This window comes from Leucoraja erinacea, chromosome 17 (genome assembly GCF_028641065.1).
Source record: "Leucoraja erinacea ecotype New England chromosome 17, Leri_hhj_1, whole genome shotgun sequence".
In the NCBI taxonomy this organism is placed as follows: domain Eukaryota; kingdom Metazoa; phylum Chordata; class Chondrichthyes; order Rajiformes; family Rajidae; genus Leucoraja; species Leucoraja erinaceus.
In genome coordinates this window covers 10,011,515-10,033,741 of record NC_073393.1, presented here as the reverse complement: position 1 = coordinate 10,033,741, position 22,227 = coordinate 10,011,515, and the positions used below count along the sequence as shown (strand labels likewise).

General features: G+C 39.4%; 1 protein-coding gene across 2 annotated transcripts; it reads right to left on the bottom strand.

Annotated features, from left to right (window-relative positions):
- Nucleotides 1–1,751: 1,751 nt before the first annotated feature.
- Nucleotides 1,752–22,112, bottom strand: LOC129705075 (inactive serine/threonine-protein kinase VRK3-like). 2 transcript variants are annotated; one of them, XM_055648468.1, is made up of 14 exons: nt 21,909–22,105; nt 20,770–20,912; nt 18,792–18,935; nt 15,482–15,631; nt 11,917–11,963; nt 11,760–11,826; nt 10,983–11,067; nt 7,599–7,701; nt 7,424–7,516; nt 6,103–6,235; nt 4,752–4,872; nt 4,026–4,084; nt 2,869–3,014; nt 1,752–2,120 (listed from the first exon to the last, which is right to left on the bottom strand). In XM_055648468.1, exons 2-14 carry the CDS (start codon nt 20,909–20,911, stop codon nt 2,115–2,117), a joined length of 1,296 nt encoding a protein of 431 aa, XP_055504443.1. In that variant the 5' UTR covers nt 20,912; nt 21,909–22,105; the 3' UTR covers nt 1,752–2,114. The 2 variants fall into 2 exon arrangements, with proteins under 2 accessions (XP_055504443.1, XP_055504444.1); XM_055648469.1 differs by lacking the exon at nt 18,792–18,935 and having other exon boundaries at nt 21,909–22,112.
- Between the last annotated feature and the right edge of the window lie 115 nt (nt 22,113–22,227).

The following is a 22,227-nucleotide window of genomic DNA, read 5'->3' as shown; positions in this document are numbered from 1 at the left end:
TAACTAGCTGCTTAATGAGAGGAGATCAACATTGTCTATTGCCAATTCATTTGCTGAAAAACTATCTTTAAAAGTTAACTTTTTAGATGTGGCAATTATTTACTTTCAAAGTGGTTTATAAAAAGCAGGGTAAGTGTCTACTCGTGGCACTTCAGTATACGATTTTTTTTTAATTAAAAAAAAATTAAAAAAATTGTGAGATGAGTGTAGGAGTTTGGCATTTGGCCTGGCTCCTTCCAGCTCAGACGGATATAGGAGCACAACCCTTGGTTTATTGAGTGCAAGTATTCTAGTGTTATCAGGATGCATCTGTGTTAGTTGTCCTTGTACATTTGCACATGACCTATGAATTTTGGGTTCAGTTTCTAAGACATTTTTCCATTAAACTTGATTAATTGTCATGCTTATGAATTTAGTGGAAATGTATCGCATGTCAATTACTTTTTAAACAAGTCACCACACAAAAGCTACAGTTGGCACAGTTTTTGCTGAGATATTCCATGTATAGATTAAATGTACAAACATTTTCAAGGTCAGTAATATACCCATCGTATTCCATTACTTTTCAACAGAAATTCCTAATTCAGCATTTGGAATCATTTGAACAACAAAAACAGACCAAGCATTCAATGAAGCATGAAATGCCTCTAATTGACAGAGTGCTTTGATACCTCAGGATTAATCCGTAATGTAGAACATCACTTTTAATTTATGTTTTTCCCTTTCTCTGCAGTTTTTCTCTTCGTCTCTTGTGGAAAATGACTCCCAGGGATGGTGGTGGAGGCAGATACGATACTGGCATTTAAGAGCCTTTGGATGGGCATGTGGATATGCAGGGAATAGAGGAATATAGATCACATTCAGCAGAGGTTAGGTTAACTTGGCATCATGTTTGCCAGACATTGTGGGCCAAAGGGCCTGTTCCTGTGCTGCACTGTTCAATGCAAGTCACAGCAGTACATTTCTGAGTCGAAGATGTTGCACCATGAAAACTAGCCCCACAAATACCAAGGGAAGAAATGTTCATAATTTATTATCACGCCAATCCACAGCAATTCACAAGTAAAATACACAATAGATAAAACTAAATTGTTGACTGAAATTAAATACTGCTGTGCAGACATTTAGTGGGAACAAGTATCTGAGAATTCTTCACAGAGAACTGATCTGATGAAGGGACATGGAAACATGAGCCTGAAGAAGGATCTTGACCCGAAACGTCACTCATTCCTTCTCTCCAGCGATGATGAATGCCCTGCTGAGTTACTCCAGCTTTGTGTCTCTTTGAAAAGGTTTGCCTCAATAAGCAGTTCTATATGGAGCTTCTCCATGGAAGTGTCATTACTTCTCCCAGAGTTGTCAGTACCCGATGTCCACTTTGGAGACTTGATCTTTGTGCAGGTTTTTTTTAAACAGAGTTTTGCCCACCAGACAACTTTTGCAAAGGAGTTCCCATAATATAAAAGTTCATTGGGCAGGCTGAAGTGGCTCAACGATGCATTGAATTCCAGTCCATTAACGTCATCTACTTCCTCCACATTTTTAGCTTCTATTTCAGATATCTAGAATAGGCTGTACTTTATCTTTTATTACAAGAGGCATTTCTTTAAACTCCCATTCTATTATCTATCAGACAAATGACAGCTGCCTACATTATAACTCATTTCAATGAAAATAAGTTGTAATTCATCAGTGCAAGAGAAAAGATGCTGTAGAGACAAATTTAGTTCATATAAGAGAACAAATATTGCTTATTTTTCAAATTGTTTATTGTTGGACAAATGGATTACAGACATGGCTGTGAGAAATAACGGTGGGAAGGAAGACCATTACCCAATGGTGAGAGTGCAATGAGCCAAATGGAGAAAAACACATCACTGGTAAAAAACATTAAAAATACAGCTACAAAAATCCCTTCTCAGAAATGACGTTCAATTTTATTTAAAAACACTATACTGAAATCTTGAAAACACACAAGCATACCCAGTGTAATCCTGCCCAAAGGTTGTAAAAAGCATGATTTAAAAACAAAATAGTTCAAAGCACCTAGGAAAACTCATACCTTGACAATTATCTCAAAACAATATGCTGGCTTCAGTTGATTATTGTAATTTTCAAATCTGTGGGGGGGGGGGGGGGGGAGGGGAAGATAAATAACAATATTATTACTATTGCACACCACAGTAGATCACTACTTCACAAATATTTTTACTTAGAAGGAACAGAAATACACCAGTTCGTTCCATGAGCTGTTTTGTCATTCAAAAGAATTAGAGGCGATCTATAACTCCATTTTCACTTGGTTTTGCTTCTTCATGCCCATCGTGCCCATAATCTACTCTTGGATTTGCAATAACCAACATGGCAGCAACTACTCTTGTTGAACAGTGTTCTAAATATTTCACTCCTTGATTTGGCACCAACATTTTGAAACAAAGGGTCTGCACCTGTGCCATACCTTTATGTTCCGTGATAAACGAACTGTTAGTTTGTTGGCCGGATTAAAAATTTTTAATTTACACCTTTTCCTTTTATTTTTTTTTTGCTTTGTTAATTCTCATTTAATCAAAAAAAAAGTCAAGAGACATGGTCAGCAATCATCAAAGATACTGCAGTTCCCTCTGGGAATTGAAATGCAGGGGGTAAATAAAATGGTGCAAAGGAAAGACAATAGAAGTGTTCATAATTAATGTCAACACTAGAATTGATTTCACACGTCCTCAACATTCTTCCTTTATCTCACTTTTATGTAGACAGGGTCTCAACCAAGGCCAGTGCCAGAAGTGTCAGAAATCTGATTCAGAGGACAATCATCAACAAGCCCGATGCAGTCCTCATCCAAAGATCTATGTAAAGGTATTTACTTACAGTGGTTATTGTAAGGTCCAAAGGGGCATTTAGTGACACTCCCAGCCTTTGGAGACCATCATTTAGTTGTTTTCGTATTTCATCATAATCTGGCTCTTCGTCATACTGCAGTGACACCACATGTTCGAAGTATTTCCTCAGTTCGTCTGTTAATTAATAACAACCTCTTAAATAAATAGCTTGAGCAAAGAGACTGAAAAAATGCACATCAATATTTATCCAGAAGCACATTTCACTATGAATACTATCAATATTTCACTTCCATTCAAGCTTGAAAACGTTCCATCATATTTAAGGCATTATAAAATTACTTTTTGCTTTAAAAAATTTAAGTAAAAACAAAGAATTGTAAATGAATGGGAGATTAAAGAACAAAATCTTGGGGGGGGGGGAAAGAACTATTGTACATTAATGAAATCAATTAATTAGTGAAATAATTGAAATTAGAGTGAATGTCAGAATAAAAAGGTAAATGAATGTTTGAAATAAATTCCTAACAATGTGACCAATGATTTATTTATTTGAGTAAATTGGCGCGAAGCGATCAATTAAGCTAAATTAACGCAAATATAAATTGTAGCACTGACATTCAATAATCTAACGTATTCAAGTCCACGAGGCACTGAAATTTGGTCCACAAAAGAGTCAGCAAAATGGGGAGATGCAGGAAAGCTATGCGGAGGCCAATGTCAAATTAACCATGATCTTATTGACAAATGGAGTAAGTATGAGGGAACATATCACATCTCCTCCAGTTTCATGTTTTTTTTCCTTATAATTTTTGCCACTCTTTGCAAATTCCATAACAATGTGACACAAGACTAGGTTGGGGCTGTTGATGTTGGAACAGATTATTGCTTAATAGCCACATCGCTGCTGTAGTTTTATTAGGTATTATTTTGAAAAACATAATTGGAATTATCTATGAGCCAAAGGAACATTGACACTTGGATAAATGAATCCTGCACAAATCTTTCTCCAAATTGTTGTACAAATTTCAAGTCCAAGGTGCCCAAAGACCACTTAAAATTCTATCTAACCACAATTTCACTCTTCTCGCATTCTTGTTAGTGTTACTTGGCAGGGAAACAGCTGATTGATAAGGACATAAGCAGAAAATGTTGTTTGCATTCAAAGATTTCTTGAGCTCATCTTACTTGGTATTTTCTTTTTCCCAAAACAAGTCTTTAGGAGACTTGTTATGTCAGCCTTGTATCTGGTTAAAAATATAATAAATAATCAAGTCAGTTTATAAAATCACAATGTTTGAAAACATTTGTCACATATATTGGATCAATGGGGGAAAAAAAATTCAAAAATGAATTCATATTTGTTAGCATAAATATCATAATTCTGAACCACAATTAACCTTCTCGTCAGTTATTTATTTAAAAGTTAATTATACTCTGCAGCCTTAAAATGATAGATTGAAGTCCTGAAATAGCACATCCCTTCTGACAAATATCAAAACATGAATATTTGTAACCTAATTTTTCAAGTGTCACATGTTATTTCACTTTAAGCAGATTTTTCCATAAACATTCAAAGCCTTCATAATTATGCAATATTACACTGTCACTTCTGATGGTGACGAAATTAAGGTATGTCCAGCTTTGTCTATTCTATAAACTGCCCAGAGAGTTCAGTGACCTTGAGGTGTCGAAAAATCAAGGTTTCAAAAGGATTTAATGAATAAACCATTCAATATTTTGGGACTAATCAAGAATGTGTTTTGGCGTGCAATCCAAATCTGTAAAACATAATCGTAGTCCTTTCCTAAATGCAATTATTTAAAATTGTTTTTTTTTAATGTTTAAATTCACTTTTAAAGTAGTCTTAAATTGTATGTATTTATGCAAGTTTCACTATGTCAAAACACTTACTTTTGTTTTGTTTCCATGACAGAATGAGGAGAGTCAATGTTTTTCGACCAAGGCAAGGAACCACACAACGCCTTCAGTATACAATAACCCAGGTTTTCAAGATCGCTGCGTCTGGAAGGCCCTACAATGCACAAGTGGATCTGTTTAATTTCTTTGTTAATTCTAAAATTAAAGTTAATGAAAACATTCTATTTTACCAAACTACCAATGGAATCACCTCCATCCCTCAAATCTGTAATGACATGTTACCATTTGAACCCAAAGATGTGTTAATACCTTGGTATATGCTGCGTAGTGTGGTGAGGATTCTTCAAATATGATCTCAAATTACTGGAACATTCTCATTTTTTGACATTATGTATATAGCCATCTGAGAATTTCTTTCGAGATGTGTGTGTTTTTATACAGAAAAGATTAGTAACAAAACAAAGTTTCTGTTCATCCTGTGGTTGGGCAAACTTCAACGTCTATTAGAGTAAAATATATCACAGTTAAAGCTGGAGAGCAGGAAGAGGGGGGGGGGGGGGGGGGGGGGGGGGGGGGGGGGGGGGGGGGGGGGGGGGGGGATTAGAGATGTACAAAATCGTGAGAGGAATAGATTGGGTAGATGCACAGAGTCTCTTGTCCAGAGTAAGGGGAATCGTGGACCAGAGGACAAAGGTGCAAGGTGAAGGGGAAAATATTTAAGAGGAATCTGAGGGGTACTTTTTCCACACAAAGGATGGTGGATGCAAGAACGGAACTCACTATCAAAACATGGATGAGACGGGGGACACAATTTTTTGGCGGCCGCTCGCGCATGCGCACTCACACGCGCGCGCGAGGCTTCGGAGGCTCAATCCAGCGCTAAATGCAGCTCAACTGCCTGTCTCACCGGGTTAACCAACAGCCCTGTCTGGACTGTCGGGATACCAGCGCTGCTTCTCCACGCTGGCCATATTTCCCGCAAGCCCAGGCAGGTTAACCTGGCGGGGATGTCGCCCATCTCTCAAAACATATGGGGGGGAACGTGTCCCCTCAGGCCCCCCCCTGGTTTTCCGCCCCCTGGGTGGATGTATGGAACAAGCTGCCAAACCAATTATAATTGATAGAATAAAATCCAAGAAATAAAAGAAAATGGACACTTTAATGTGGGACAGCAAGCAAAAGAACAACAAAGGAGCACAATGACTACTTTTGCTGCTGTTTTCTTACAGTGAACAAATCAAGCAAGTTTTATCTACACTTAAATCAAAATAGTAAGCGCAACTTTCAGGAATTGTGACCATTTCTGGAATATATTTGTGTGATAGTTAAGGATTTGGAAATTGGACAGGACAAAAAACCAATGGCTCACAACACAGCGGCTCACCAGCTCCTTTGTGCACATCCACACTGATCAGCTCCACGGTGCCCTCATGTGGTGTTCTGCTCCCTTCTTTATATTCAACATGTTTACCATCAGGGCAGTACCTGAATGCAAAGGAGTAGCCTGCTAGGTGCACCTGAAATGAAAATTCATAATCATTTGTGCTATAATGGATCCACTTGTTACAATCAAAATGTTGCTTAAAGTAATTATCAAATAAAGCATATGATTGACAATTGAATAAAATATATACAAAAGAACATCATACACGCCTTGCTTTACCAGTGTGAAAGGGATTATATAAATTCTGTAATAATTAAGGTCAACAAAATATTCTTAATATTGTTTAAAAAGATTCACACAATATTTTTTACCATTTATTTCTTGCCTGTTGTCATTTTCTCTCCATCTCTTCATAACCCCCATCCCGATATTACCAGTCCACAAATTATATTTTTAGTATATTCTGGATATTAGTTCCATCAAATTAGTATTGATGTTGGAATCTTTATGACTCGACCATAATCAGAAAATTGACAATTTCCCCGAATAATGTGTTCTATAAATAAATGGCAATTCCCATTTTCATTTGTTATAGTTAATTGGTAGGAATGAATCAATGTTATTGTTAATACATGGCACCTCCCAGTTCCAAATATCCTATGAATAGATCATTTTCCAGGAAATTGTGCACGTTTTTGTTTCCAGAACATGTTAAAATACTAAATATCAGTTTGCGTACTAATGAGAAAGGAGAAAGAATGTTCCTATGTGAAATCTTGCTCTGTTAATTTTGTTAAAGGCAGTTGTTCCGTTGATTGATCAAAAACACATATTTTTTATCGCTTAGTGCTCAATGTTATGGGTTGGGGCACTAAATGATATTCCATCTGTTTTGGAACAACCATACTTGGTTGTCTGATACCTCTTCAATTTGGTGTTTAAAGTCCTGCAGTTTATGAGTAAAATGGTTAATATAGATTATCATTATTATGGAACCAAATTGCACTACAATTTCCTCTTAAAGTAGCCATTTCTCATGATGGCCTTAGCAGCGTGACTAGTTGAGGATACAATTCCAGTAAATTTTAGATGAAAGTTGAAGTCTATCCAAAGTACTCAATAAAGGATAACATTTTTCCAATCTGATACAAACTGCAGTGGCTGCAACAAACAGCCTTAAGATTGAACCTTAAAGCTTTTGTTCCTTATATGGCTCAATGTTCAATGTTAAAGCACCACTGATCCAAATAGGACCAGCATGAAAGCCAGTATTAACTTGCCTTTTAAGTTCGACCAATCTGCATGGTGTAATGTTACCTACCTGTTCCAGTTCTTTTGGGTTCACATAAATATTTTCTGCCTTGATGTCTGCGTGTACATATTCATTCGCATGAATGTATTCAAGTACATCAATCTGATTGAAGACGGGGAATATATTAGTTAGAAATTATAACACCAAATGTAAAATAGAAACACATGCTTTTAAGAACACTCACAATTTTATAAGATAGCTGGAATACTGCTTTTTCAGATAATGGCATCTTATTTTTTTCAATAATTGATTGTAAACTGTGACCCAAGTTTGGAAATACTAGAAACCTAGAAAAAAGGTCAAACAATTTTTATTAAACTCCAAATAACATTTAATAAAACAGTAAAATATACATTGTTGAAAATATTGTACAAAACTAGTAAAACATCATAAAATATATTAGACCATTATGTGCTGCAGAAATTTCAGTGAAAGGATACATGTTTGGATATCAATGTGCTTTTTCATCAAAATGACGATTTCTACAGGTTTAAATCAACTTTTGGGTTCCTTAATGATGTATGGTGATAGTACCCAGGTAAAACAGGCGATTTAATAACAAATAAACATATTTTTAGCACACCACACATACCCTCTTATATTGCCTATTTGAGTCTCACTCACTGCACTTCAAGGGCATTTGTCCTGGCAAAAGAATGGGCTGCAAGATGAGCTTGTTAATATCAGCCAACGCATTGTTCTTTAGAAATTCACTGAACTTCCTTAAAACCTCCCTCTTGGGCCAAGATTTGGTCTATGTCTTTCCATAATCCCTTCTTTGCCTCAGCAACTACTAAATTGATTAAGCTTCTGTGAAATATTTTGGGATTTCCCTTCTACACCAGAGACGATAGTTAATTCATGGCAGTGTTGAGATAGAAACATCTATAAATCTATAATGATGGCGCGAAGTGAGGGGTTGCAAACATCCCAAAAAGATGAACGAATTGTGCGCCTCTGGAGGAGATTTAGTGAAATCTTACAAGAACTTGGTTAGAATAGTGCACACTACAGGTGGGGAGAGAAAACAAAAATAGCAGGGGAATATCCAAATACAAAATGTCTTCATTTTAATTCAATGATTAAAGAAACAAACATTAGAATTAACATCCACAGGAAGCACACAGTATCATTAGCACTTCAGCCAAGTCATAGTTAAGTTTTAACACCGTGTTATCCAGCCAGGGAAGAGAAAACTCTAAATTTGATGAGAATATCTGGATGATTTATCTTTTAGTAGCCATCAAGATACCCTCATTATTTCCTTTGACTGTCCCCATACTTTGCCCAGGAACAAAAAAACAAATGCATTACCCACAACCATCGCTTTAACTGAGATCTGATAATTCATCATTAATTTTACTTGGAAACTGGCTGAATTAATTTTTTTAATGCCACAAATGAGACTGGTAGCTGAAAAATGAACTACGAGCAGAGAACACCTAGCTATTTTTGAACATTTTGTGAGCACTGACGAAGTGCACCAGCTATACAATTAAAAATTAATCTGCAATAGATACCCAAGAAGTTCAATGAATGTCAGTGCTTTCAAATGTGATTTACGTTACGAGAGAACTTTATTTATCCCAGGAGGGAAATTGATTTGCCAACAGTCATAAAAACACAAAATACACAAAACACAACACATTTGATATCACAGCAAAATTACACCACATATACTAAGATTTAGTAGTGACTTTGCTTATATGTACTCATGCTGACATATAGTGGGTTGTTTTTTTTATGCATAGATAGTACTTCCAATTGCATCCTAAAATCCTTTTAATGTATGGATGTAATGAATTTAATAACATTTCCAAAGAAGTCTCATATGACCTGAAAGCAGAGTCAAAGGTAAAGTTACAACATTTGTGGAAATTGGAAAAGGGTAAACATTTGAGGACTACGGGGATCTAGGAAATTAAATGGGGGGTGGGGGGTAGTCAATGAAGAGATGTGTAAAAAAGGGTGTGAAATGCTGGCTAACAGCAAGCCAATATTGGCCAGCAAAGTAAAGGATGTAAGGGATTTGGTGGAATTTGGATGACTCCATTTATAGTGTGTCGAGGATGTAGACCAATTAGGAGTGCATTGAATACTTGGGTAAATTGGCAACAAAAGGCATAATATGACGTCTAACTGGTGGGAATAAGGCTTGATTTTTTTGGTGAAGGAATGATGACAATGTTTGAAGAAAAAGAAACAGGACTGAAGAGTGTCCACACTAATTACGACAGAAACCAAGCGAGGAAAATCCAGCAAGAAGAGGGTCAAGGGAATAAGAAGATAAGGCCAGAAGGGCCTGGGAGACAAGTAGCAGAAAGAGGCAAAGCTCCACAGGTTTGATCCAGGCCCACTGCAATGGATCGGAGGGAAACAGCAACTTAGCCCAGCTATATAGGCTCCAATGCACGCAGTGATGTCAAAGATATAGTGTGGAAGGTCACTTTTAATATTGATGAGTATCGAGGCTACAGGGAGGACAGCCACTTTAAGAGAGATGACCGGATATGGTGCAGAAAAGTACTGGGCTGTTTGAATCGCCCCCTACTATCCCAGGGACAGGGACAAAAACACGGGGCCCCGCAGATAACATAGGACAAGAATGGCATGAAACATTTTTGCAAATTGAAGACTTAAGATTAAATAGTTGAGATTCTGAATATGGGACAAGTGATTTATGAGTGCATTATCCAGGGGTTGACAGATTGGAAGGAGGTAAGGAACTTGGATAGAAAGCAATAAAATAAAGTGATCAGAGAGGGTCTTATGACTGAAGTAAGAGGTGTCAACGTCGCAGGAGCAGACACGAGAAATATTAAAGGATGAGGGAGAAGTAGACAAAATAAACAGGACAGGAACAGAACATTGTACACAAGATGAACAGGACAGGAACAGAAGACCCTTCAGCCCATCACGCTTGTGCCGAAGATGATGCCAAAATAAAAGAATCCCTTTGCCTGCACATTATCCATATTCATTTGCTTCTCCAAAAGCCCCTTAAAGATCATTATTGTATCTGGTTCCACCACCTCCCCTGACAGTATGTTCCAGGCACCTACCACTCTAATAAAATTTCTTGCCCCACATTTAAATTTTCCTTCTCACATCTTAAAACTATGCCCTATAGTGCTTGAGTGTAACAACCTGCAAAAAAAAGCACCAATTGTCCATTGTATCCAACTCCCATAATTTTCTGAACATCTGTTAGGTCTCTCCTTAGTGTCCGACGCTTTGTAGAAAACTATCTAGTTTGTCCAACCTCTTTTTATAACTTATATACTCTAATCCTGGTAGTATCCCATTCATGTTCTTCCGCACCCTCTCCAAAGTATCCACCACCTTCCTGTAATGGAGCGTCCAGGACTCAATCAATATTCCAAATGCAAACTAACTAAAGTTTTATAGGTCTCAAGTACTTCACAATTGTGAAAACAAACAAGGTTAATAAAAATTAAATGCTAATAATCAGAATCTTTACAGCTATTAGATCCCTATTTAAGGGTTGTTTGTGTTATACTCATGTTTTGAGATAACATTAAAAAGAGACATTTCCAACTATACCTACCTGTAAGTATTTTCATGTAATCCAAAGCCAACACATGAAGGAATTCCCAAAAAGGTCATCATACGGGACTTCATCCATTTGTCAACTGCCAAAACAAAAACATACATAAATAATAATGTCCAAAGTGAAGGGTTTAAAAAAAATGTTTTTCATAAATGTAATAAATTAGCAGAGAATTGTTCAAACCAGTTGTTGACGAACTCAATAAAGGCAGGAATTATTTTTTAAAGTAACTAACTAAGACCAAAATAAATTGATCCATCTTGTTTTTGACAGGACATTAAAATGAGTTAACGGAGCACTTAAGTACCATATCGCTCAGAATCAAAATGATTGAATCTCTAAATTAAATTGTCTTAAGTTCCTTGTGTATTGGATGAAAAATCAGATTCCTAGCTAGTAATCTGGTTTGGGTAAATGAGAATGAAAATGAAAAATACATAGTGTTAATAATATGATCACCCAGTTCATCAACAGCAAAGCAAGGTGGTTTTTAGATGGCCAAGGTGGCAAAATATGATGGGTAACGCCATTAAAGTTTTGCTTAATAATAATAATAATAATAATAATAATAATAAGGGAACTCAGGGATCATCTCAGAGATTAATAAACTGCAGAGTTCACAAAGAAGTTAGTTTAACATAGCTTAAATAATTGGTGGGCAATGATGAGCCTTTTATCATTTTGTTCTTATTCAAACCTTCACACAATTAACTACTGATTATATCACAAACAAACTAGTGTTGTTTTATTGACACCCTAGTATACACTGTTTACCTTTATTTTGTTTTGCAGCACGCTGAAGAAAATTTTGTTCATTAAAAATTCGACCATCCTTTGCATCCTGGAAGTATATTTACATGCACAGCACGATCAGTATGAAGGATAGTAAGAACAAATGCTAGCTCTGGAAGCTTGGCAGATTACAACTTACCACTTTAACTGTATAGTTGCACTGTGAGGAACCAGGCATTTGTTGTGCTGAAACAGTAAAGAAAACTCAGTGATCAGCAAAATTCTTGAACGGTTGCAGCATTAACTCTAGGCATCAAATTCGATCATCATCATCATCAAAGATTTGGGAAGAAAATTCCAGAGGTTAGATATTTAAATATGTTACGATACAGCTGCCAATAGACAATTATGGAAAAGGAATGCATAAAACACCAGAATTACAAGTATGCAGTGATTTTAGAGGGTTGCAAGACTTGTGAACATAGGAATTAAACAACAATCCCACAGAGGGATTTCAATTATAGACACTGCTGAACGAAGAGATAACATAGGTCATTGAGCAGAGGGTGATGAATGTGTGGGGCAGGATGCAAGCTGCAGGCCTTTGAATGAACCGAGCTAAATGGGGGATGGATTATGAGGGAGTCAGGCACGTAAGCACAGTATTGGTAAAGGTCAGAGGTAATAAAGCTTGCATGAGGATTGCAGTGTCAGATACAACAAGGGATGGACAAATGCAACATTAGAGATAAAAGCAGGCCTAAACAATGCAGCGATTGGAACAACAGTCCCATGTACATTCTGCCCTTCTGAACAGCTTCACTTGTTTTCAGAACTTTATACCTGCCATATGCTTCTTTTTCTTCTGCTTTATCAAATCCTCAATACCTTATGTTCGCCTGAACTTGCCTTCCTTACCATCCAACATTACAGGAATACTTTAATGGCCTGTCCCACTTAGGTGATTTTTTAGGCGACTGCCAGCGACTGTCATAGTCGTAGCAGGTTGCCGAAAAAACAGCGACTGGACCCCTCTATGACAATGTCTACGACAACCTACCATCTAGTCGACATCAAGCTACAGCAAGCTACCGACAAAAGCTAGCGACTTAGGACGTCCACCTACGACGACATCTGTGACAACCAAAGTCAACCTACATCCACCTGCATCAAGCTACAACCCTGTCAGTTACAACTGAAGACAATTCAGTCGCCGGTACCCGTCACCGGTTGACCTAGGTAGTCGTCAATGGAATTCACCGAAGTCAGCACCGGCGACAACCTACATCACCTGGCGACAACCTACGACAGAACCTACTTCAGGAGAAGTCAAGCTACGCTCATTGGCATCAACCCACTGTTGCCGAAATTTTTTGAACATGTTGAAAATCCAGCAGCGACCAGAAAGACGCTACGACTCTTTGGACGACTCACGACCATACATGCGACACCTCAGCGACCATTTGGTGACAGCCTAGTCGTCTGCAGTTCCCTAAAAAATAGCTTAAGTGGGACAGGCCCTTTAGGGCTTCTTCTTCTTGCGTGTGGCGTGCACAGCCTAAAGTTGTAGGACAACTTGTTCTATTTGATCTTACTTGATTGTGCACGCCAGGTTGATTGCATTCGCCGAAACAGGGCGGATCACGTGGAGGTAGCAATTCTCCACTCCGCCCTTTAGGGCATAACCAGCACTATTTCACAATTGATAGATGCTCCCTTTCTGCAGGTCTACTCTCAAAAACCTGTTCCTACTCTGCATTTGTCAGGCCCTATTTTACGATATTTTACAAAATAGAGAGAGTACAGAGGAGATTTACTAGAATGTTGCCTGGGTTTCAACAACTAAGTTACAGAGATAGGTTGAATAAGTTAGGTCTTTATTCTCTGGAGCGCAGAAGGTTAAGGGGGGACTTGATAGAGGTCTTTAAAATGATAAGAGGGATAGACAGAGTTGATGTGGACAAGCTTTTGCCTTTGAGAATAGGGAAGATTCAAACAAGAGGACATGACTTCAGAATTAAGGGACAGATGTTTAGGGGTAACACGAGGGGGAACTTCTTTACTCAGAGAGTGGTAGCGGTGTGGAATGAGCTTCCAGTAGAAGTGGTGGAGGCAGGTTCGTTGGTATCATTTAAAAAATAAATTGGATAGGCATATGGATGAGAAGGGAATGGAGGGTTATGGTATGAGTGCAGGCAGGTGGGACTAAGGGAAAAAAAGTTGTTCGGCACGGACTTGTAGGGCCGAGATGGCCTGTTTCCGTGCTGTAATTGTTATATGGTTATATATTATTTTTAAAAGTGGCCTCCTTCCAATTCAGCATCATAATTTCAGCTTTAAGCCTGTCTATAACTACCTTGAAAATTAATATGATCATTATTCCCAAAATGCTCAACTTCAGGCACTTCACCTACGTGACAAGCTTCAGACTCAAGGATTAGGCCCAATGTGTCATGGAATCTAAATGAACTCTTCAAATCACAAATTATATTCTATAACAACTATTATTCAAATTACAACAAATTATATTCTATAACAGTCGTCCAAAGAGTAGGAGTAAACGGGTCCTTGTCACAATGGCTAGTGGGGTACCGCAAGGCTCAGTGCTAGGACCCCAGCTATTTACGATATATATTAATGATTTGGACAAGGGAATTGAATGCAACATCTCCAAGTTTGCGGATGACACAAAGCTGGAGGGCAGTGTTAGCTGTGTGGAGGATGCTAGGAGGCTGCAAGGTGACTTGGATAGGGTGGGTGAGTGGGCAAATGCATGGCAGATGCAGTATAATGTGGATAAATGTGAGGTTACCCACTTTGGTGGCAAAAACAGGAAAGTAGACTATTATCTGAATGGTGGCCGATTAGGAAAGGGGGAGATGCAACGAGACCTGGGTGTCATGGTACACCAGTCATTAAAATTAGGCATGCAGGTGCAGCAGACAGTGAAGAAGGCGAATGGTATGTTAGCATTCATAGCATAAGGATTTGAGTATAGGAGCAGGAAGGTTCTACTGCAGTTGTACAGGGTCTTGGTGAGACCACACCTGGAGTATTGCATACAGTTTTGGTCTCCTAATCTGAGGAAAGACATTCTTGCCATAGAGGGAGTACAGAGAAGGTTCACCAGACTGATTCCTGCGATGTCAGGACTTTCATATGAAGAAAGACTGGATAGACTCAGTTTGTACTCGCTAGAATTTAGAAGATCGAGGGGGGATCTTATAGAAACATACAAAGTTCTTAAGGGATTTGACAGGCTAGATGTAGGAAGATTGTCCCCGATGTTGGGGAAGTCTAGAACAAGGGGTCACAGTTTAAGGATAAGGGGGAAATCTTTTAGGACCGAGATGAGGAAAACATTTTTCACACAGCGGTGAATCTCTGGAATTCTCTGCCACAGAAGGTAGTTGATGTCAGTTCATTGGCTATATTTAAGAGGGAGTTAGATGTGGCCCTTGTGGCTAAAGGGATCAGGGGGTATGGAGAGAATGCAGGTACAGGATACTGAGTTGGATGATCAGCCATGATCATATTGAATGGAGGTGCAGGCTCGAAGGGCCGAATGGCCTACTCCTGCACCTATTTTCTACGTTTACTGTACTTTTCCAAATTAATTATTCAGTTTGAAAAATCCAAAGCCTTTGCGTTTGTTCTGTCATGGCTTACGCATCAATATTGACAAATTGATTACTTTTAAGTTAAGGAAATTCCAATTTTTCTAACTAAATCCAATCTAGTCCGCAAATATGTGGTAGACATACCTGAATAGAGCAGCCCATATTCAGTTTCATGCTGCGAAAGAATCTTGGTAAGTCTCCATTTTCTGCTGTTCTGATCAGTCAAAATTTCATTTTCTGCAATCGGTTCCAATGGATTATTCTTTTGCCGTTTTCCTTTTGGACTTCTCAAAACTAATAGAAAAATAAATGGTTTTCATACTGAACGACTATTGATTCGTGTTTATTTATATTAATACTGATAAAATTCAAAATAGTCTAATCTCCTGAATATTCTTGTTATGAAGAAAATGTACACAATGGCATCATATAAAGGCATCCAGTGAATCTCAAATGTTTCCAAACACAGATGTAGAAAAATAAATTGTTAAAATTCATTTTGCACAACATAGTTTGAAAAAAGCAACTTTATTAAATTATCAAGCTTGGTTTGGAACACACTAGGCTCTCAGATTAATTTGTATAATAGTCCACACATACAATTTCAATGCTTATTGATTTCCAAAACAATGGTCCTATGGTTATGTTTTAGTTTAGGTTTACAGAAACAGGCCCTTTAACCCACGAGTCCGTGCCGACCAGTGATCAACCATACACTAATTCTACTCTGCACATCAAGGACAATTTACAGAAGCCAATTAACCTACAAACTTGTATGTCGTTGGAGTATGGGAGAAAGCGAGCAGCCGGAGCAAACCCAGTCATAGGGAAAATGTGCAAACTCCATACAGACACCACCCGCACTCAGGATCGAACCTGGGTTTCTGGTGCTGCAAGGTAGCAACTCTACTTCTGTGCCACAGTGATGCCTCGTTATGTTAAAATTTAGAACTTGATTATTCTAGGAAATATATCCTGGGCTGCCTCAATTCCTAGAGTGCAGCCACATTCAAAATGGCATGTCATATTCTGCTTGGGTAGCTTACAACCAGGCTAGAAAGGTCAGTACGAGCATCGGATGGAGGCAAATGATAAGAAACCAGGAGATCCAGTCTTGGTGGGCCAAACACAAGTACTGACTATTGTCTATTGGGCAAAACAGTCAGGCTAGAAAGGGCGGTACAGCTAATGGAAGGAGTCAAAATGGTTAGAAAACAGGAGATGCAATAGGCCCTGGCGGACCAAGCACATACTGGGCAAAAGGGCTGTTGTGTTTACGCTTTGTATCACTGATGTAAAGGAAGCCACATCAGGAACATTGAATGCAGTAGATGGGGATTGGGGAGGTGTTCTTCAGTTTCCCTCTAGTGACACTCCTCAGCCTGACAGAATTAGTCCTGAACAACAACCTATTTTTTGACTCCTCTCAGTTTCTTCAATTTAAAGGTGCAGCCATGGGTATTCACAAGGACCCTAGCTTTGCCTGCCCTCTTATTTGATACATCAAACAATCTTTGTTTCAGGCATATGCTGGCACAATCTCCCCCACTCTTTCTCACTACATCGCCGATGGCTTTGGAGCTGCCTTCTGCACCTGTGTAAATCATCAATTTCATTAAATTTCCATTAAATTTACCACTAACTTCCACCCTGCGTTCAAATTCACTTAGACAATTTCTGACATCTCATCCCTTTCTTGGTCTCCATCACAGGGGATAGACATGGGACTGACGTCTACGACAACCAACCAATTCCCATTTATCTGGACTACATCTCCTCCCACCCTACCTCTTGCAAAGATACTATCGCATACTTTCAAAGTCAGTCTCTGCCACATCTGCTCCCAAGATGAGACTTTCCATTCTCGGACATCTGAGATATTCTCTTTCTTTAGTAAACATGGTTTCAAACACATGGTCCTATGTTTATGTTTTAGTTTAGGTATCAAACACATTGCCAACCGTCTGTTTGTCCCCTCTGTTTTTATTATTTTAAGTATGTTTTAATATTTCTTGGTCTGTTCTAATGTGGGGGGTTGGGGGGGAAGGGAATTGGGGGAAACTTTTTTCAATCACTTACCTCGACGGAGATGCGATTTGTCTCAGTCTCGCATCTCCGTCCCCCCTGTGGCCTAACAATGTGGAGTGGTGCGGGCCTTTCCTGAAGACCGGCCCGGCGCTTCAAGCCAGGGGCGCTGCGCGGACTTTAACATCGGGAGCTGCAATCCTTTGCTGATGATTGTGGAGGGCTCCAACCGCGGGGCCTGCGGACTTTAACAGTGTAGCCCGTGGTCTACGGTAAGAAGAGGCCGACTTGGGAGCTCTATGTCGCGTAGTGTTCCAATCCGTCCCGAGGCCGGAGTTTCGATCATCCAATTGAGAGGGCTCGGAAGCGGCGAATGCGGAGGGTTCAACTGCCCCGATCACGGGTGAACAAAGGAGGAAGATGATTGAACTTTATTACCTTCCATCAGTGAGGAATGTGGATTCTGCTGTGGTGAATGTATATGTTAAATTGTATTTTACGTGGCCGTGTGTATTGTTGTTTTTCACTTAATATGGCTGTATGGCAACTTAAAATTTCACTGTACCTTAATTGGTGCATGTGACAATTAAATTGAATCTTGAATCTTCCCCATCTTCTGTAATAGATGGATCCCTTACTCAAGGTGTCCATAGTTTTGTCCCACAGTTCCCCTCCCCCCAGACAGAACAAGGATAGAGTTCCACTGGCCCTTACCTTTCACCCAACCAGCCTCAGAATCAAAACACATCATTCTCCAACATTTCTACAACCTCCAAAATGATCCCAACACCAGTCATATGTTCCAATCCCCTCAACCATCCAGCAAAGGACCCCAGCAATACTTCCAGGTGTTCATGTGCAACCCCTCTAACCTCATCTACTGCATCTGAATTTGTTATATTGGCAATCCCAACCACAGCCAAAAAACACTTTGCATGAATCCACCTATCACTTGCCTGGCTTTGTCCTAAATGTCGTTGATTCCCACCACAATCAGTCTGAAGAGGGATCCCAACCCAAAATGGCACCCATCCATGTTCTCCAGTGATGCTGCATGAACCACTGAGTTATTCCAACACTGTCTTTTTTTTGTAAACAGGAGTTGCAGATTTTTATTTCTCTAGATTGTTGATGCCATTTATTACAATATTATAGGTTACTATAGAGTGATATTTGTGTATATTTTGAAACTGTCAAAATCAACTTGATGGAAAAATGGAACCAATCAATACCATGAGATGGCCTGTATAGGTTCAGATATCAACATTTCTGTATTGCAATTGCTTTGGAGCCCTGGCTTACTCTTTAGGCAAAGAGTATTTTTCAAAACCACTTCAAGCAAATAGAAACTTAATCAATTATAAAAACTCTAAACGTCTAAACAGCATCAGGCTGCCATTTTAACTAATCTTCCAATGTGTTAACTTACCTTGTGGTGCCTTTGTGGGAGATTTCTGTTCATACAGTTCATTTTGTCGTCTTCTCTTTGGAGAAGCCACTTCTTTCCTGGGTGAGATTATTTTCACAGGGGTGTGCTTTGTACTGGCTGCTTTTAGACTAGGCAGAGTTTGAGCTGAATTTACAATGGAAGAGCAAGCTTTTAAAGACAGGGCCATTCTGCATTAAATCTGTAACACTGCTACTTTAGAACCTGGCAGCCAAGAACTTAATTAGTTGAGTGTCCAGATTTCTAAACACAAAATAGTTTTCATGAGTGCTAAATGAAATGTCAACACTTGATGCTGCGTAACAACGTCTCAGGACAATTCTCCAGAATTCAATGTTTTTCTAAGTAATGAATGGTTGTTTATTTTAGGTAATTTTTAATGGCTTCTATGATGCTATCCAACCATCCTTAACTGAAAAGGCAGAATCAAACATCCACTTATTAAGCTCACTTGTGACAGCAGAAGCTGCATGATGGTTGCATTTGATAGATATAGTGCCCTCCATAATGTTTGGGACAAAGACCCATCATTTTTTTTTATTTGCTTCTGTACTCCACAATTTAAGATTAGTAATAGAAAATAAATCCCATGTGGTTAAAGTGCACATTGTCAGATTTTAATGAAGGTCATTTTAATACATTTTGGTTTCACCATGTAGAAATTACAGCTGTGTTTATGCATAGTCCCCCCATTTCAGGGCATCATAATGTTTTGGACACATAGCTTCACAGATTTTTGTAATTGCTCAGGTGTGTTTTGACCTTGGAAACTTTTACTGTTGTTTATTAACATGAGGACCAACGTTGTGGCAATGAAACACAAAGAAGCCATTATGAGACTGAGAGACATCAGCCAAACAGCAAGCTTACCAAAATCAACTGTTTGGAACGTGATTAAGAAGAAAGAGAGCACGTGAGCTTACTAATCGCAAAGGGACTGGCAGGCCAAGGAAGACTTCCACAGCTGATGACAGAAGAATTCTCTATAAATAAAGAAAAATCCACAAACACCTGTCCAACAGATCAGAAACACTCTTCAGGAGTCAGGTGTGGACTCAGAGGTCAGCAACTCTCATCGTGCCATGGATCCAGATCACCTCCATCAGGCTATCAGCTGCGAGCAGCAGCCATCCCGACTGAAGTCCCGTCACCCTTTTGCTCCACATGAAAAACAACTCCTAGTATCCATCCAGCCAACTGAGACAAAGCAAGGCATAAGCTAAATATGGCTACAATACAGGCCTGGCAGAGCATCACCAGAGAAGACACCCAGCAACTGATGATGTGCATGAATCACAGAATATGCAACAAAATACCAAACATGACTATTTTCATTTACATGACATTGCTGTGTCCCTAACATTATGGTGCACTGAAATGGGAGGACTACGTATAAACACTGCTGTAATTTATACATCAAACCATTGTAAAAAAACCTTACAAATCTGTGTGAGATGAACCATGTGATGATGACAATTCTCAAATTAACGGAAGGCAAAAAAATAAATGATGGGTACCCAAACATTATGGAGGGCAATATCAAATATAATGGAAGCATTAACGGAAAAAAGGATGTTACAATTTTACAAATAATGGAATGATGGAATGAATATGAAAGTGCGTGTCACTCATGGACACAAAGTAAAATGTGAATTGGACTTTTAGGGTGAAAGGAGGATAGCAATGGGTGTCAGAAGCAATGTAAAAATGGTAAGACAAAGGGTTGGTATAGACACCAATTGTTGGCAATTCCATATTCTATCATTTATACCCAAGACAAATAGGAAAATTAAAAAATTAAAAAAAAACACAGTAAAAATACACTTGCTTATATTCGTGGATATTTTCTCCTTGGACAGTACACAATGAAACTCAGAATCCTACTGATCTCAAGTAACCACTTTTTCTAAACTCAGATGGACCAACAATGAGGCCGAAGAGAAACTTAATCTAAACAAACCTGGAGATGTTGTGGCCTGGACAGTAACAGGTTGTACTTCCTCCTCTTTTTCTCCTTTGGGTATCTTGAAACCGCATGTTGGGCAAAAGTTGAAAGTAGCTTCTAAATCCTGGCCACATTCTGGACAATACTTAAAAATCATTCTAAAAGATGAAAATTAAGTTTTATATCATTATGGCATATCATTATGAAAGATATATGGGAGGGTATTATTAGGGAGGGTCAGAATGGGTCATAATCAAAACAAAAACATAGAATGGCTAATGACATCACGCTATTGTGATAGTTTCATTCCTTTATTACATAATGTACATTTGAATCATTTAATGTCCACCATCACGGTTCAGGGCTTCTTTGTATTTGCTCGGAATTTAAAGGAGAAATTAAGATTCCGAATTGAAATGTAACTAGGGTCACTGTGTTTCTTTCCAGGAACGAACACAGTTGAATTAACCCAATCAATTTTTCCTATAAAATACAGAGTTCAGATGTAGGAATTTTGAACTTTGAAACAAAGTGCTGGGAGAACTCAACAGGTTAGGCAGCATGTGTGGATGGAAGGGACCCGAATCGTCCACTGACCCGTTCTCTCCACAGATGACTCCTGACCCACTGTAGTTATACTAAAAGAACAAACATTATAATAAGCAATTGACTTGTTGACTCTGTTGAACTGGACCACGTTTGTGGCATTATTCCTTGATGAGTTGCAGATAAAGTTCATAAGCGTGTAAATGAAGCTACGTTACAACCAATAAATCTAAAATAAATCAAGCTTCGGGCTTGGCCGGTGACTGGGCCACGGGAAGACAGTGCATGAGTTTGCGGGCCTGTACAACCTGTAGATAAACACAAAATGCTGGAGTAACTCAACGGGACAGGCAGCATCTCTGGGGAGAAGGAAGGAATGGGTGACGTTTCGGGTCGAGACCCTTCTTCAGACAGTCTGAAAAGTCCCGAAAAGTCACCCATTCTTTCTCTCCACGGATGCTGCCGGTCCCGGTGAATGAGTTACTCCAGCATTTTTGTGTCTACCTTCCAACATCTGTCGTTCCTTCCGACCCAATGTAACTTCCCATCCCCGGGCGGGGTCGGAGACAGAGGCGAGGGGCCAGGACCCCAGGGTGCCCCGCTCCTACCTGACACCGCCGCCTTGCTGGTCCTCGCTAGGCCCGGCTGATGTACAGCTGCGTGTCCGGGGCCCGCATCGACGCTGCTGGAGCTGGAGCTGCTGGCGCCGGCCCGGCCGCTGGAGGGAGCTGGCCGCCCGCGCGCGCACTCGCTTCACCAGCTCCAGGCTGACGGCGGTGGCGCGCTCTGCCAAACCACGTGAGGAGGAGGAGGAGAGAGACTCGTTCGCTCGCCGCCGCGCGCTCACTTGACAACCCGCGCGCTCACTTGACTACCCGCGCGCTCACTTGACTGACAACCCGCACGCTCACTTGACAACCCGCGCGC